The following is an 18,188-nucleotide window of genomic DNA, read 5'->3' as shown; positions in this document are numbered from 1 at the left end:
TTTGGAGCTGTGAAGCAAGGAAATAGTCTGATATACCTGCCATTCATGAAATATAACTTCTTGTTTATTTAAATTGGAGGTTTGTTTACAAAACCTGTAAGTTAAGTCCAGAATGTAGTTATATAAAAGCACAACACATCATACATATCGTATAGCAAGGGATATTACTAAAGAATTACTAAGAATTAAAACTATTTATTATCCTTGTCTCTCCTCTCGCACATTATTCACTTTCACTTGTTCTAAATTGTTTGAATCCACCATGTATTTTAAAAATTGTATGATGTTGTTGTTTCAGAAGAGGGGAGCAGGGTGTGGGGTGCGTTTGCTCGTGGCAGGGGGGGGGGGGATTTAATTGATAAAATGCTAAGGACCCCCCAGTGGGGAGGTATGAAGCTGACTGCATCCATAAAGTTTAGGTAACCCCCAGGGGTCAATATTAATGCGCATTTGCCCAGTTACACGTACACCAAATCACCACCCCACCCCCTCCCCCTCCATCACATACTGGCAGGTACAGTATACACAAGTAGAAAACGTAGTGATGTGTTGAATACAAAACGTCTTTCTTATTTGATGACAGAGCTTAAAATTTATCTTCTTTATTTATCACTAATATAAGGTTGATTATAAAATTAATATGTGTTGCTTATTTAAATTCATTTGTCAATTTTAATTTATTTGCAAATTATTTCATTCATTAAATTATTTATGACAAACATATTTTGCTCTAGATTATTACTAAATGGATTTATTTTGTTTTTTGTTTTTACCCAAGCAATAGCCATAAGCAAGGTATGATCACCACCTTTTCAACCACATAATATAACCAGTGTTCACTTGATACCTCAAATTAATTGTGCCTCACAACTGAATCACATAGCTGTCGGTCTATGTGACACATTCTTAATTTGAGTAGGAGTTTAAAACCAAGATGAATAACACCTTCGCAAATTATTTCATTCATTAAATTATTTATGACTAACATATTTTGCTCTAGAATATTACTAAATGGATTTGTTTATTTTGTTTTTATCCAAGCAAATAGCCATAAGCAAGGTATAATCACCTCTTTTTCAACCACATAATATAACCAGTATTCACTTTCAAGATAGCTCAAATTAATTGTGCCTTATGATTGCATCACATAGCTGTCAATGTATGTGACATTTCTTAATTTGAGCAGGAATTTCAAACCAAGATGACTAACACCTTTCAAGACAGTATTCACTTTACTTTCATTTGACTGGTACAGGTGTTAGAAGCAAAGTAAAAAATGCAAGCTAATAGTTTTGAAATTTCTCTTTTAATTAAGTGGAAATTAACATACAACCTTTTAAAGGGGCATAGTCATGTGCAGAGCACCCTGCTGTGCCGCTCAATGATTTTGAAAAGTTTAGCCTAAATTTTTCAAAGCTGTCTTGAAGATCAACCTGTGGTTTATGTCGTTCTTTTTTTATAATGAACAAAGCTGTGGACTGCTTTGGCTAGCTCTGACATCTACTGGTTACTTACAGTGTAAGAGTAACTGAAAAACCGTGCTAGCTTTTAAGACTGTTAATACTGTATTACAGCTAGGTTTTAATGGATTTTTGGTAGCTTGGATTAAAGTAGAGGGGGATTCTCCTGAATGGACAAACAATGGGCTCTGAGATTTCTTGACAAAACTGACTTTATTTTAGTTTAAAAGGGCTTCCTACAGCCTCAGTAGTAAATTATGGAGGGCATAGACAATGTCTTGAGTACCACTATGTATTATAATGTTCACAACTGCTAAGGTATTTATACTATATACTTTCATATTCAATTTTTTGTTAGCATTTACAACCAGCTTACATAATTTTCATATATATATCGAACCATTTTCCTTAGAAGACAACTCAACTTACACAAATCACTGCAAGATTTAAATCTGCCTATCAAAACTTTATGAGACAATGTCTTGAGTACCACTATGTATTATAATGTTCACAACTGCTAAGATATTTATACTATATACTTTCATATTCAATTTTTTGTTAGCATTTACAACCAGCTTACATAATTTTCATATATATATCGAACCATTTTCCTTAGACGACAACTCAACTAACACAAATCACTGCAAGATTTAAATCTGCCTATTGAAACTTTATCAGATAAATGCAACCATACGTCCAAATATATGGTCTTGTTCTACTAATACTGTATTTTGATATCAATATATAAAATGTAAACAGAAACAAAACAGATAAGAAACAGTAACCATTCTGATACAGTCATGGAAGTGTAACTAGATTACAGAAAACCAATCTTGTTGACACATGCACTGCACCAACTTTTCATCTTCAAGTGTAGGGCAAGAGCATAAAACTCAATTTTGCCATGCACTGTCATTTATTTAGTTGCAATGCACAATCCACAGAAATCAGTTTATGTGTAACCTGAAAGCTTCACAACTTAAGAACTCAAGGTCAACCTACCAAAGAAAGAAGAAACCAGTTTAAGCAAAAGGGTTGGTTCAATTTTGTAAGTTCAATTTGTCATTTTTTGGTCAGATTTGCATCAACCTTCTTTGATGTATGTCTCATAATAACATTGTAATATGAAAGATGCCTGACGTCAGAATTAATATTATTTGGGGAGCAGGGATGGCATAGTGGTGAGAGCACTTGCCTCCCACCAATGTGGCCCGGGTTTGATTCCTGGACTCGACGTCATATGTGGGTTGAGTTTGTGGTTGGTTCTTGTCCTTGTTCCGAGGGTTTTTCTCCGGGTTCTCCGGTTTTCCTCCCTCCACAAAAACCAACATTTCCAAATTCCAATTTGATCTGGAATCTGAGGGCCACAGGTTTGTCAGTCGTCAGACTGTTATTAATTAAAGTGTCACCCTCGTTAAACAAAGTTGATTTTTTTTATTGTAAGATGTCAAAAACATTGCGGCAAATTACCTTTTTGCTTGGGTACTAGAGGATTTTCGTCACCTCATCAATAAGATCGCTGTTCACTGGAAACTTCAACTTCCTAGGCGGACCTTTCTTAATTCCAGTCCATATGAGAGACTCTAAAAAAAACAAAACAAAACAAGAAAGACATCGACAGGAAACAAATTGAAGCATTCTTAAACAATGTCTTTTCTACCAACCTTCTCCATTCTCCTTGATGACAGTCAATTCATAACTCTTGGAACGTGGCTTTGTATCATTGATAAGAAGTTTGGCGCTGGGGAATGCCTTCACCAGATCTGAGGCGAGCTGGTCAGCATTCCGTTTGTACACTTGTCAGGATTTACTGAGGAAAAGGCAGGAATAGTGCAAATTAATAAATAAATAAATCTTTTCTTTGTTTACAGCGCCTTTCAATAACATTCAAGACCCTGAACTTCAAATCCCAACAAATGATTGCATTTTTCACTGACGTAAGTCCCAAACTTTTAATTGTAGTGATTCCCAGTGGACTGTCATTGTTGCCATTCACACTAGAATGAAAAAAAAAAAAAAAAAAATCCCTCACCATGCTTACCAATTTTACTGACTACCAAAGACAAATCCTCACGCAAAAAGCTGCAGAAATTAGCTCCTTTCCGGATAATTTTTGAGACAACTTTACCTTTGCCAACAAGGAAGGTTCACTTACAAAATCTGAGCATCTCAATGTTTATTTAAATCTTCCACATACATACCCACACTTAATCTTCTAGCCCCCAGGAAGTACCCCTTGAAATTTTCGGGAGGGGTGTGCGGCTTGGTTCTCCAAACCCTACACTACTTCAGACCAAAATATATAAATTTCCAGTACCTGTTTCCAGACCTGGCCCCCAAGTGGAAAACTTTATTCAGTGGATAAGTCACTATGCAGCTGATAAAATATATTGGTTAGAGTACATTTTATCCCATGGATAGCTATTTAACCACGGAATAGAGTTATCTGCCCTTTGAACAATGAGAGTTTGGCCTCTGAAATCCATATACACTTTCAAAACTGGTCTGCTTGAGTTACATTACGATTTTGAACAGCTGCGCAAAAGGTTAGTACAACTGGGCAGGATAGTTAATTTGGATTTCTTCTTTTATGGAAAAAGTCAGATGAGATGTTAAAAGCAGCTGGGGAAAGTCATGTTCACAGACAGTCAATTTGCCTGGTGCTCCGCCCTTAATGAAACACCTGACCAAAATGGAGCCATACATGGCAGTAGGTTGGGAAGAGGTTTTGGGGAGGGTGGTTCCCCTCTCAATTAAATTTGCCCAATGAATTACCTAGCCTCCCTCCCTCCCTCCCTCCCTCCTCGTCACGCAACCTTTCCTCCGAACGTAAGATTGCGTGACGAGCCAAAAGAGCTTCTGCGAGGGACCCTACGAATTCCCATGTTCGTTCAATAAATTTCATATCTATGCAATGTTCATATTCAAACAGAATACACCAGACATCAACTAATCCATTTTCATTGATTTCGGAAGTTTTGCCGCAGAAATTGTCCACATACGTACCAGTGTTCGATCTTGAATGTCAAACTGTTGTCATGTGCTTTTCGCTTTTTCACCGGGCTCTTTTTATCAGGAAATTCAATTTCCTCACTACCTGCAGTCTTATCTCTTCCTGATCCAGAATTATCGTCCTCCTTCCGTTTACGCCCACGAGGCATTTTCAGTTAATTTGACGAGGATTCACAAGGATTCAATGCTGAACTGCGCAAAAAGCTGCAAATCGCCGCCAAAAAGTTTCTTTAATATAAAAACCATTCCTATTGGCTAATTTTGAAGTTCACTGACGTGAACCAATCAAAATACAGGTTTCTTTTGTAACACCTGATACCGCTGTCCAAAATTTTCGAAGTTGTCAACATGGCGGATGAAAATATTGGAAAGCGAGTACTTTGCGAGGGTTTTAGGGGAGAAATCAGATATGTAGGACTTGTTCCACCCACCTCAGGTGAGTAATTTGACTATATATGACCCAGATAAATAGTTGTGTAAGCATGGAACGCAAGCAGACCTTTAAATCAATAGAGAGTCTGTTACTTTCATCACCCATATGCATCTCAGAGCTTACAAGAGAAACACATCTGATGATGACATGCAAAAGTTTATTTTCATTGTTGTGGTACGATTGTCCTGAACTTTATAATAATGTAACCAGAAAAAAGTTTCATACACAAATTTTAGCGGGACGAGAGACAAAAAATGATGGCTACCCGCTGCAGAAATGTTCCTCAGCAAGATATTTAAATAGACTGTAACAGTCTTGTCTAAGTTATGCTATATTAAGCTCAGATCTCTGGAAATCTGAAATCTTGGCACTTCTTCCTTATTGGCACTTGCCCCATCCTCTCTCCCTGCTATCAAAATAACAGTCCAAGCAAATGGTTCTGAAGATGTAGCAGTGAAAGAAGTTGGAAGGTCAGCCTGGTATATTTGATTGTGCTAAAACAAGACTCACACTTTTAGCCAAATATCTCAAATACACATCTCAACCCTCTCAAAATAATAGTAGGCAGCAACAGCTTAGTCTAATGGAGACCTGCGCAAAAATTTTGTGAACTGTATTGGCGAGATGGGCAACCTTTACTTAAATTGCCAATGTAAATGTAGATCTATGTACATGTAAATGTTAGTGGGAAGTCATATTTGTTTGTAGATAGCAAAATTGTTGGCCATTGGCCAATTCCTTAGAGCATGACAATTAAGTGCATGTGTGAGATCTCGTTGGGTTTTGCCACACTCTGCAGACTGGAGTGCCAGTACATTCTGAGAGGGCTACAATTATCTGGGAGAATCCCATCTGAGAGAGATTATCAGATTCTGTCGCTATCTGGGCTTCTTACAGATTTAGGAAAGTTAGGAGGTATTCCATTATAGGGCTGATCTAAAATTTAAAAATCATTAGAGAAAAACCAGAGATTAAGCCAAATTCTTAGCAGGGGAATTTGTATGTTTAAAAAGCAGTAATTGTGGCACTTTTTAGGTGAGTGGTACGGCATTGAATGGGATGACCATGATAGAGGCAAACATGATGGAACTCATGAAGGAATCAAGTACTTTGACTGCAGGTATTTGATGTTGTTCGCTATTTGAATGGTGTACACAATAATCTTTGTGCTTATTTCAAAATGAAAATGTGTAAAATTATCACATTACAGAGTTCTTGAATTGGAAAATGGGAATGATTACATCAAAGGCCCACCTTCATCCAAGATGCTTTACACTCCACAGTTGTCAGAACAACTGAAGAGAAACCGATTGCTCTGATTTATGTTGAATATGCAAAAATTTTAATACCAGCGAGATTATTCCAGATGGTAAACCAATCAGATTACAAGACTGAACAATAGAAGCATTTGTAAACAATAATAAATGCACAATGCCTTTCGGGTGAATATATTTAAATATATTTTGTATTTTGAGTTTTTCAGCACTATTTGTACATGTTAAAACTCTCTATGCCTCCAGCTCCTCAATTGAAATTACACTGTTATATGATATTGTTACAGACATCCAAAGAGTGGCTCCTTTGTAAGACCAAAGAAAGTGGACTTTGGAATCAGCGTGATTGAAGCTCTTAAGCAGCGTTATGGACAGGGTGGTGATGGCATCAATGAAGAGGACATGTTTATTGTGAGTGGAAAAAACAAGATGAAGCCTGTGGAAATGGTTGGAGCAGATTCTATTCAGGAAAAACAAAGGTATGAAATGATGTCATACACAGTAGACTTACATGTGATAGTACATTTTAGAAAGAAATAAGGTGTTTGGGCTAACCGTTTTAATGAGCAATTCATTTGCGTTGCCACTGGCTTCAAGTGGCCAACAGAAACTTACCAGGGGCATTTTTTTGGTGGGGGATGGGGGGGCATAATCTGCATATTCTGAAAAAGGAATATGCTGAAAATTCTGTTGTATCTGTTGCCTAGTGACAAAAAAATATCCAAATGGCCCAATTAAAAGAATCAAATTCTTATTAATGTTTTAGAAGAAGAATACATTTAATTTTTCTAAGTATTCTGATCTGTCCCAAAAACCATGTCCAAGATGTGTCCTAATAACTATTATTAGAGGCTGAATTTGGGAAAAACATATATTAATAAATCCATCTAGTTCTATTTAAAGAGAGGTGAACTTTGGATTTCAACTTCATTGCCCCAACTCTTACGCTGTACTTTGGTAGACGTGCTGTTTCCATCAATAATAATTATTGGTAGTTTGTTTAACTCAGTTATTTTTCTTTTATTAATTTTTTGTTCTCAGTAACTACCAAAATCTGAAAGAGGTTAGTTTAAGAGGCATGGCCGTGAATGGACCTGATAAAGATCACAACTTCAGTACAGTTGCTCCACGTATCCTGGCATTGACTATCAAGTGAATGGATATGCAGTTTCTTATTTTATGCTGTGCTGACTTTTGTATCAAAAGGATTGTATTATGATCTTTTGATGAGATTTCTCAAGACATTTTTTCATGCTGCAAGTTTGTTTTTAATTTTCTTAACATAACTTCAGATATATCAGAGCTTGACCTTTCTAAAACTCTGCTCTCATCCTGGAATGATGTGGCATCAATCACAAAAGATCTGCGACATCTCCAGACACTTAATTTATCGTAAGTACAGAGCTGTTTCAGTTACTGTAGTGTTTTGCATTGTAATATTTTATTTGTTCCCTGCACTGAGGACTGATGTGTAGAAGGCATGGCTTTGACTTCTGTTTGGAGAGCAAAGAATAATTTGAATACTCCTCTATTCTTATTAAACTTACAGCAGTGAGTTACTTACAGACATTCTAGTTTCACCTCTATACATACATACATACATACATACATACATACATACATACATACATACATACATACATACATACATACATACATACATACATACATACATACATACATATCCCTTATTTAAACACGATGGGGTTTAAAGCTTGAAGAGCTTGTGGGGTCGTGTGAAAATAACTGATTACAATATAAAACTATATTAAAATAGTGGATTATCATTTTTGGTGGTGCTTCACATTGCTATCAGAGAAAAATTAAATATCAAGTAAATCATTCACTGTCCTTTCTTTTAGGGAGAATCTTCTCAAATTACCAAGTGTTCCAGAGAAGCTATTGCCTTCATTTACCTCAATATCAGTCATATTTCTAAACAGAATGCGACTTTGTTGGGAAGAGGTAAAGATGTCTTAATTTTGTATTTGAGAAAGTTTGTAAAATTGCCAAAAGTGGAGCCTTATCGACATGAAGATTTTTTTCATTCAACAGGTTGAGGTTATTGTGAGCATGATGCCATCACTCAAAGAACTCCATGTTTGTCACAACTGTCTAAAAAATCTTAGGTAATTTTTCACAAAATGGCATAAATTTACTTAAATAGCTTGATGATCTAAGATGGTCTCCCCAGTGGAAATCTTATCAAGAATCTTACAAGATTCTTATTAAGTTTCTTAACAAGATCTTAGTAATTCTCTTATAAAGATACTTGTAAGAACCTTGTAAGAATCTTGTAAGATACTTGACTATGAGCGATTCTTGTAAGTTTCTTAAAAGAACTTATAAGATATTGCAAATTCTTATAAGATACTTACAATAAATCTTATGATGCTGTTTAAGGTTCTTACAAGATTTTGTTAAAATTTTGTTAAAATGTTACAAGATGCTGTAAGAATCTTGAAAGAATATGATAGAATTATTATAATACAGTTTACGATTCTTCCAAGATCTCGCAAGAATCTTTTAGAAATCTTATATATTCTTACAACATCTTGATTAGACTGAGTAGTTGTATTGTGTTAAGGACAGTGCTTCCTTGTCCTATTGCACGTACATTAATATACGTGGACCATCCCGTTCTGCACATCACAGGATGGTCTGAAAAATATGGGTTTCTTAACGACGTTGCCTACTAATACAAAGATATTTTGAGTGGCTTATGACTATGCCAGTTAAGCAGATCTTAACCAAAGTTATTAGAATCCAAGGAGTAAATTAGGGGCAACCATGCATTTTTCAGAAATAATAATTGGACATTGGGGGGAAAAGATTGCGTGACGAGCCAAAAGAGCGTCTGCGAGAGGGGCTACATTGTAAATGGATGCAGGCAATACAAATAATGTGAAACTTGATTTTTTAGACAAAAAGATGGTCAAGTTTGTCAACTACAAGGTCTCCAAAATATAACTCTTCTCAACTTACAAGGAAACCAGTTGTCAGAGTGGACAACAGTTTTAAGACTAGGAAACTTGCCAAGGTAAGGTGTGAGTTACACAAATGTTTGGAATGCTGAGCTTTACCTTGTTGAGTTGTTCCTATCCCCGTCATGGTTGGTCTTTATATTACACCCTACCCCTCTGAAAATTTCAGTTGATGATGAAGCCCCCCCCACCCTTCTCCCTTGAACTTTTTAATGGGCCATTTCCGAGTTGCTGTTAACCTCACTATGAAATTGAGGCTAAGTGCAAAACTTTTCATACGAAAATTAGTTTTGTTTGGATATGAATGAAAACTAATTTTCATAACAAAAACTTAGCACTTAGCCTCGCTTTCATAATGAGGTTCGAAGCAACTCGGAAATGGTCTATTATGTTTGGAGGGGAAGGTATATGTGTGTTTGTTTTCTTGTTTTTTTTTGGGGGGGGGGGGTGGGAGGGGGAGGAGCAGAACATCCTACCATTATAAGCCAAATCTGGATCAAATTGGAATTTTAATAATTAAAATTAATAAAATTAATTAAAGTTAGTTGTTTTGGAGGGAAGAAAACTACTAGAGATAACCTTGGGAGAAACCAGCAAGGACAAGAACCATTAACAAACTCATCCATATAAATTCCCGTGTCCAAGGATCAAATCTTAGCCAAATTGGTTGAGTTGTTTTCACTGTGCCTTCTCTGTATTCCAAATAATCCGATGCTTGAAATTTAACAAACAGAAAATAGGTTTGTTCTAGTTCCTCATAAAATATAATCTCATATAGCTAATTTTCCACTTATCTTTCAGACTCAGTCAACTAATTTTGAATGACAATGGTATAACCAGTGTGGAATTAGGAAACAAAGTCCAAGGTTTGTGTTTTGTATTACCGTGGAAACTCTATATAACCAAGTCCTCGGTATAAAGAATAATACTCTCCACCCCGTCCGTTTAAAATGTATGGAACAGAACCTCAATATAATGAACCAATTTCCCCAGTCCCGTGGCACTTTGTTAAATTGAAGTTCCACTGTAGTTGGTTCAGTGCAGTTATCGTTACTCTAGTAGTAATAGAGCGGTTTCCAATTGAGTGTCATAAAACCAAAACCAAAGTAATTACTCTGGCCAATCACAACAGGTGCAAACAGCGCAATGAACCAATCAGAATTCAAAGCAAATTCATGTAACCGGCGCCAAGCGCAGGAAAACGCATGCGAGCGAGGCACGATTGGTTTTGGTTTTACATCTCATTGGTTCAGAAAGTGGCGCGAGTTTTATCAACCAATCACAGAGCGTAGTAATGCAAAACCAAAGGAAAAACGCAATTACTTTCGACACTCAATTGAAAACCGCTCTAATAATAAAAACAATATTTTAAGAGCAGGCCTCCAATCACCTGACGGTGGTTTTCAGGAGGGTCCTGTACATGTGACAGTGAAAGATGGATTTTGATATTTCGTTTGTTTCTTTTCAGATGAACAAGGTAGCAAGCCTCTGTTTCCAGCTTTACGATCACTCTCCCTCAGCAAAAACAAAATAAGTGAGGTGAGAACATTTAATGTATATTGCTTTAATTATATGGTGTCATGGTTGTTCATTGTAGCCATATTACTCAGTAAGTCGATAACACAGTGCGAGGAAGAATATTTCCGACGGTTCTTGGAAGGGAAACGTCATGGCACTTGCTGTTTGTTATTTGATCATCACAGGAGCCGCGCAACCTTTTTACTTCTACCCACTGAGTTGGGCAACAATCTCTTGGAGTCACAACGTTTTGTCGATTAGCGTAAAAGGTTTGAATTCTACCGTCCACCTAGAAAAAATCAGCTGCAAAATGCACGTACACTTGCATCTTTGCGTTGCTTTGTGTATCGGAAGGAAAAGTGCGAATGAAGTTGTTGTTTGGCGCGTTTGGAGGAAGCAGCTAGCTCATGAGACTCAACAGATGAATCGATTCCCAATGATTGAGCCTGAATCTTCGATACTCAATTTTACGTGAAGTTTGACTATTGAACTCGAAAGAAACTGTCAACTTACTATTTGCCTGTACTGTAAGAGTGGACAAGCTCATTATTTTCAGTCTCTTACTCACGAGACTTAATAATGGAATCGATTCCCGATGTTTGAGCCTGAATCTTCGATACTCAATTTTTCGTGAAGTTTGACTATTGAACTCGAAAGAGACTGTCTACTTACTTTTTGCTGGTACCGTAAGAGTGACACTTCACCTTTACTCGCTTTAACTGCTGTAAAATATACTCGGCTTAGACTTGCTCAATCTGGTATTGCCTTCTATAAACATTTACCATTAAGCTGCCTATATTTTCAGATTCAAAGTATCAATGAGTTAAACCATCTTCCTTCACTGAATGAGCTGCGGTTTATTTCCAATCCTCTTTTTCAAGGTAAGAGCCGCGTTACAGTCTGAAGAGAGGCTTTGTTTAAGTCAGCTTTGTACTGTTTTCCTGTCACATGTATGGCACAGTAGCCTGCAAGAGCAGACATCTTTTCTGACTATTGTTTCACCAACCAGTAATAATAATACAGGGCCTCGTTTTGTTTTCTCAGAGGAAACTACGTTTGCCAGTCGCCAGGAACTGTTGGCTCGCCTTCCTTCATTAACCTCCCTCAATGGAAGTATGGTGAGTTTATAACGAGACATTCATCAGTGAAGCGCTCTCTACTGATTGTTAAAAATCTGTTAATGTTTATTTCAATCGTTTTTAGGTTAATCCAAAAGAAAGAGAAACGGCAGAGAGAGCTTATCTAAAGAAGTACGCCCAGTCTTGGATTAATGCTGGCGGAAGCACTGCTGAAGGACAGAGCAGCACACTAAAGCCTGCGTTTGTAGAGTTACATCCAAGATACGAGGAACTTGTCAAAGGTTTTAAACCATCCCCATAGAATGTTTAACAAAAAGCTGTCTTTTTCCCTTCCCCCGGGTGTTTCCAAGTTTAATATACATCTCTGTATACACCTTAAAGTAGCTCCAACATCTAAGACAGCCCTTTTAAGTTCTACGTCCTCCATCACGTTTTAGAACTTGTAGTGGCTCGTTGCAAAATGGCGATCACTGGAAGGATGTGATGAACGCTCGCTCGGAAGTATTTATCTATTTGTCAATGTTTCTTTTCTCGCCCTTTCTTTTTCTTAGAAACCATTTCATAGAAATTGTGTTGATGTTATTCTATCCAGTGTTTGATTTTTTCAAAAAAATTCTTCACAGGCGCTTACCTGATTGTATATAAACTGCTTTGTAGTTTTCTGTAACAGAAAAGGTTTTTCAAAACCAATCGGAATTCAAGCATCTTGCTCATGTTGTACTGATGTTTGAATTTATTTTTTCAGTTCATGGAGTTCCTCCTGAAGCTGAATGCAGTCAGACCACTTCAAAAACTTTAAAAGATTCATTGATTTGTATCCTTCACTTAAAATGATAAATATTTACTTTGTTTCTGGGCAGCTAAGATTTAGTCTCGTGAGATTGAAAAGGCCATTTCCGAGTTGCTATGAACCTCATTATGAAAGCGAGGCTAAGTGCAAAGCTTTACATATGAAAATTAGTTTTGTTTGCATTTGAATGAAAACTAATTTTCACAATAAAAACTTTGCACTTAGCCTCGCTTTCATAAGGAGGTTCATAGCAACTCGGAAATGGCCTATTGCCCTTGCGCTTTTTTTGTTTGTATTTTGTTTCCTTGTTTTTCAAAGATATGTTGATTTTTGTGCAATTTAGTCACATTCTATCCTGTTGCCATATGACAGCTGCAGTCGATTTAGGTACAGAGTCCAGTAGACTTGGGGTGCTTGCCATTTACGCAAACCACCCGGATGGAAATTTTCGGCATAAATATGAAATGATTTACTTTGTCTTAACAGAAGATGGATAACATGCAAAATGTATGAACATCACCTGTAAATCCTAAAAGGAGCAATAAAAATGCATCACTTTGACCAGAAGCCCATAATTTCAGAAGTACTCCAAATTGAATGATGCGTACCATTTGATTTTCCAACTGGAATTTCCGGGTTTTCCATGTAAATGGTAAGCACCCCTGTAGTCTCACTTGCAGCCGTTTTTAGTGTCGTCACGCAAAGAGGAGCGTTGCGTGACGACACTAAAAACAGCTGCGAGGGAGACTAGTAGACCTGCACCTTTCAAAAGCTCTATTTTCACTGGGCCCTGATAACCTGCAGCTGCATCTTTTTTTAGGGTTGGGAGCATTGTTCTGTTGTCTGTTCTTTCGTCCTCGCGACCAACCGTGTAAGACGTTGCATACAGTGCTCCCCCAGAATCAAGAGTATATCCGTTAGGTTTGTTTGTTTGTGATAGTTTCCTTCACACGATCTGTATTCAGCTGTCACGATCACATGTCCTGACGCTCCAGACAAGAAATCTGTGACAAAAAAGCTACCAGGTAAAACGGATGACTTCAATAATCGAACGGAATCAGCGTCACTAGAAAATGCTGCTCAGTAGTTTTCGTTTGAATGGTCACGCTTTAGGATTTCATTCACAGACTCAAAAGTTAAAACCACCTGGTACAGCATAATAAACAGCACCACAGGAAAGAACTGCTCAGTAGCTTTCATTTGAATGGTCACACTTTAGGATTTCATTCACAGACTCAAAAGTTGCAACCACTTGGTATAGCATAATAAACAGCACCACAGGAAAGTACTGCTCAGTAGCTTTCATTTGAATGGTCACACTTTAGGATTTCATTCACAGACTGGAAAGGGAGAAAAATCCTGTACAGCATAATAAGCAGCACCACAGAAAAGTACTGCTCAGTAACTTGCATTTGAATGGTCATCCACAGACTCCGGAGTCACCTGGAATCACCTTGAATACCACTCAACCCACATACTCGACATACTCTAACGTTACAACCAACTCAAGTAACAAAAGAAACAGTGATTACCCCAGGAAAATACAACTCGTGGTATTTAGCTTAAGACTTCAGATTCAGATGGAAGAACGTGTCAATAACTGTGAATCATTCATTGGTTTCTCATTTGGTTGAAGTTGATAGTTAGATTTTTTGCCTTCTGCAGTTGTTTCTGCGGCAATTGACTTGAACTTCATTGTCTTTCACAGGAACTATGACAGTAGGAAAACTTAAAGGGCTTCTTTATCGGCTATTCAAGGTGGACAGCTCCGACCAAAGGTTATCCTCCGTGGACAGCAAGGTAAATGCTTTGATAACGACCTTCGGAGCACCTAACGATTAGTTTTGATTCGACCTTTGAGGAAGTGGCGGGAGCTTTCGTCCCTTTGAGTTTTATTTGCGTTTCAAATTGCTTGTCAGCTGCATACATGCATTATTTGTTTGCTTTTGTTTACAGCTTGGTCGTGAAGTCGAGTTAGATGACGACTTGCGACAACTTACATTTTATTCCGTACAAACTGGAGACACTATTTACCTACGATGGTGACTCAAGTCTTGAATTGAAGCTGGTTAACGTGACCTACTACAGAAACAGAACTCGTTTCTCAAAGTTCTCAGCGAATCCCATTTTTGAATGGAAAAATATGGAGCGAACGTAGAAATGTGGAGTGAGACTGGGGAAAGACACCAGACGCCCCCCTCCCCCCCCCCCCCCCCGCCAAATAAAAGCAAATCAACAAAACGACATAACAGTCTAACTTTGTTTTATTTTAAGAAACCTCTAGAGTTTCCAAGAAATGTATATCGTGTTTAATAAACTATGCCAAGGAGAATCGACATCTGCGGGTTTTTGTGGTTTCTTTTAAACTGAAGTCAAGCAAATTATACTGGTGGGTGATGTGTTAAAAGCTTGGAGGTTGGTGGATGCTTAATATCTTCGTGCGATTAGGCCGAGTCGTTTTCTCTCAACGCATTCATTGTCCTCACAAACTAGTTTGCCGCCACAATCACAGTCGGAGTCGCTCTCACATGCGCTCTTGTATCGCCGGAAGCACTGTAAACAAAAACGGAATACGTAAAAAAAAACTTTATTTGGAAGTGGAATATGTGAAATACACGTATTTGAACTGCAGATGAAAGAATGACTAAGTGAATGATCATCGCAGTTTTGTACGCAAATATGTAATTGCGAAACGAAAGCCTGAAAAAAATTCAGGCGCGACCTCTGCGATATCACTACTTATCACTGGTTGTCTTTTTGTCTTTTCCACAGTAAGGTGCGCGCGTTTTAGAAATTAATCGGAAGGTTGGTATAGTTAACAAATAGACTCCATTTTGCCATACGTCTGTTTTCTGATATATGAAATACTTTCAATTACAACGTACAGATGAAGTCAAAACGTGACACTAGAGAGATTTAGCATCGCGTATACGTGAAACGCAAACGGCAAAAATGACCACGTGACCACGATTTTCCCGCCATTTTTCGCGTTTGCCGGTTGCTGTTTCTACGTGAAAACGATTTCGCGTTCGCCGGCTACATGAGAACTACGTAAGTATTTCTTCTTTTTTTCTTATACATATAAGTAGTTAATTGTTGAAAACAAGTACCCCAATAATTTTTGCGGCAAGGCATACTAGGGCAAATTAAGTTTCGTGTTTAAAAATCCTTCAAAACTCACTTCTTACTGCACTTTTCTCCATGAACTTATGCACCTATCAATTTAAAGCCGGCGGGGGGGGGGGAGGGGGAAGGGCAGGGCATGGGGTGGGGATTTGATTGTGATTGTTGTCCCTGGGGTGGGACTTTTGACTGATCTTGCCTTCCCGGGGGAGGGGATATTTGAATCTGTCTTCGCTCGACGTGAGGATATTTGAACGTCGACCTGAGTGAAAGAGACTGAGACCAAAATTGTTTGTCCGGTGTCACGCATGTGTTGTACGTCAGCTCTTCAAACAGCTTCAAACAGCTAGTGGTTCATCCTCGTTTCCAGAGCCTCCGATCTTTTGGTCAGCGGTGGGGACAAGAATGCTAGTGGTTCAACAAGTAAACAATCGAGCGTCAGGAACTGTGGCAAGGCCGATCCTCCAGACTGCGAAGCGAACACGATTTCCTGGATTTCATGCGATGGTTGTCTTTTATGGTGGCACATAATCTGTGTTCATCTTGAGGAAGATGTTTCTAGTGGAAATACAAGGCGCTGGCTTTGTTTAAGATGTAGCGAAGTCTGGTAAATCTTCCAGTACAAACGTTCATTTTCGCTGACAGTGTTATATCGTAAAATTCTACTGACAATTTGCGATGGTCAATACTCAAGTTATGAAACGACTTCAGTGCTATATGGGACTAAAATGTTTTAAAAAATGATCTCGCATTTTAATTATAGCTGCCAATAATTTATTTTATGCTGTTTTATGAGAAACAAGAAAAGAAGTAAAACTTAAACCAAAGACAATTTTAAGAGCGTTTGATATTCCGGCGTTTGAAACTGTTATTCTTGTTTTAATAGAGAAACAGCTTTCTTTCATTTTGAATCGTTATGCTTTCTGCAGCCTTTGCAGAAAACACGAACTGTTTCTCAAAGATTCTGTTGATTTAGCTCAGTGTTGACTAATTCGATATACAAAGTGTTTGAGACGCAGATCCTTTGAAGATGTAGCAACGTTAAGAAGTGAAAATTATAGAGTTCTATTTCGACCTGTTTTCCCTGCGTCTTTCTTGCATCCGGCCTGGGGATATTTGACAGCAATGTGCCGCTCGGGGTGGGGAAATTTTTGTGCATTTGACTGGAATGGTTTGCCCATGGGTAGGGAATCTGACGGCAAAATTTTGAAAAATGTCAAATCCCCACTCCATGCCCTGCCTCCCCCCCCCCCCCCCCCGCCGGCTTTAAATTGATAGCTGCATTACCACAGCGAGTTGCAAAACAGCTTCATCGACACTCGCAAAATTAAAGCCAAAGTCAAAAGGTTCACGCTATTTTACGTGAAACGATGACGTTTGCCGTTTCACGTAAACTACGCGGTGAGTAGCGTGACCGTGATGTTCTCACCACGTTTTGACGTCCTCTGTGTTGATCTGTGCGTTCTCAAAGTACAGACCCACGGCAAAATGAAATGTTTGTTTTATAAAATAACCAAGACGTTTGACCACATTTCGTTAGCGAGCTTCATGTTGACTGAGTCGAGTCAAAAACTTTCAAGCAAACTTTTAGACTACAAGCTACTACTACACACACGCAATTGTGATTTTACTGACAATATTTTCAAAACTAACCTTTTTACCAGAAGGAATTTATGACTCAAAATATTACAGCATGTCAGTCGCTTCACTGCGATTTGTGATCGATTACTCGCCATTACCGGATTTCTATCGGTGACATACTTGGACAAACATTTCCTTCCTTTGCACATCGCAACAAAGTTCTAGCTTTTTTTAACCTGGTTGAGGTCACTTGCAACGGTTTTTGTCCAATTTTTTTATCTGGCAGTTTTGCTTTCCTGTGAAAATTTGCCTATGTTTGTCCGCTACTCGTAAGAACAGTTTGCAGAACTTTGTTGACCAATCACTCTGGCTGGATCGATCTCGTGCGTCAATAACGTCATCGGTGTGTCTATACTCTAATCACAAACTACGCAATCAAAACGCGAGGTTAACACTGATCCGCCGTTGTATAACGGATGATAATGGTTGCCCTCAGTTGCCCTCTAAGCAACTGTTCATTTTTCGGACAATCTTTCAGCCTCCGATAAACCAGCCGCCTAAAGGGTTTTTATTCACTAAATAACGCGAAAACGTAGGAAATTTGGTGTTATTGTGTTGAATAATAAAACAATTCTCCCGCTCAATCTTGCGGAATATCGCTTGATTTTAGCCGACGAGGCCGTAGTATTAGGCGAAATTCCGCGCGATGTCGCAGGACAATTGTTAAATAGTTTAATTGTGAACCGAAAAAGTTAAATAGTTAATTGCTAAATATCAGCTTCTTAACTTACTGGTTTTAGCCGAATAATATAATCCCATGTGCTACGCTCTTTACAGACTCGTTGGTAATTGCAGATGATGTTTTGATCTGCGCATGGGCAATCGTCATCCTCATCACAACGCTTTCCAAGATTGCACTGCAAACAAATACAGA

General features: G+C 38.1%; 3 protein-coding genes and 1 pseudogene across 9 annotated transcripts in view; 2 read left to right on the top strand and 2 right to left on the bottom strand.

Moving 5' to 3' along the window:
- LOC146452603 (uncharacterized) overlaps nt 1-207 on the top strand; it is a 1,435-nt gene extending 1,228 nt beyond the window's left edge. Inside the window, exon 1 of the mRNA XM_085097261.1 lies at nt 1-207. This exon is cut by the window's left edge and continues 1,228 nt beyond it. The gene's annotated coding sequence lies outside the window, so the exon portion shown is untranslated.
- Nucleotides 208-1,287: 1,080 nt separating this feature from the next.
- Nucleotides 1,288-4,621, bottom strand: LOC146452602 (selenoprotein H-like; annotated as a pseudogene). 3 transcript variants are annotated; one of them, XR_014859630.1, is made up of 5 exons: nt 4,467-4,621; nt 3,125-3,270; nt 2,931-3,043; nt 2,150-2,458; nt 1,288-1,912 (listed from the first exon to the last, which is right to left on the bottom strand). The product of XR_014859630.1 is annotated as a selenoprotein H-like, transcript variant X2 (transcript). The 3 variants fall into 3 exon arrangements; XR_014859631.1 differs by lacking the exon at nt 1,288-1,912 and adding an exon at nt 1,939-2,116; XR_014859629.1 differs by lacking the exon at nt 1,288-1,912 and having other exon boundaries at nt 1,939-2,458.
- A 61-nt stretch (nt 4,622-4,682) lies between these two features.
- Nucleotides 4,683-15,035, top strand: LOC146452601 (tubulin-specific chaperone E-like). The gene is made up of 17 exons (XM_085097260.1): nt 4,683-4,908; nt 5,941-6,025; nt 6,467-6,658; nt 7,221-7,309; nt 7,472-7,571; nt 8,042-8,144; nt 8,235-8,308; nt 9,103-9,219; nt 9,965-10,029; nt 10,632-10,702; nt 11,487-11,562; nt 11,726-11,799; nt 11,885-12,041; nt 12,506-12,574; nt 13,516-13,575; nt 14,259-14,350; nt 14,507-15,035. Exons 1-17 carry the CDS (start codon nt 4,821-4,823, stop codon nt 14,594-14,596), a joined length of 1,602 nt encoding a protein of 533 aa, XP_084953386.1. The 5' UTR covers nt 4,683-4,820; the 3' UTR covers nt 14,597-15,035.
- LOC146452599 (uncharacterized) overlaps nt 14,797-18,188 on the bottom strand; it is a 19,120-nt gene continuing 15,728 nt past the window's right edge. For all 4 annotated transcript variants that reach the window (XM_085097265.1, XM_085097263.1, XM_085097262.1 and 1 more), the window contains 2 exons: nt 18,046-18,171; nt 14,797-15,103 (listed from right to left, as the gene is read on the bottom strand). In XM_085097265.1, the coding sequence (XP_084953391.1) occupies nt 14,978-15,103; nt 18,046-18,171 (252 nt within the window). In that variant the 3' untranslated portion in view covers nt 14,797-14,977. The remainder of the gene's footprint in view (nt 15,104-18,045; nt 18,172-18,188) is intronic.

The sequence above is a fragment of the Pavona decussata genome, unplaced genomic scaffold, assembly GCF_977016875.1.
Source record: "Pavona decussata unplaced genomic scaffold, jaPavDecu1.1 SCAFFOLD_366, whole genome shotgun sequence".
Taxonomy (NCBI): Eukaryota; Metazoa; Cnidaria; class Anthozoa; order Scleractinia; family Agariciidae; genus Pavona; species Pavona decussata.
The sequence above is the reverse complement of the archived record's forward strand: the minus strand, read 5'-3'. Positions and strand labels throughout refer to the sequence as shown.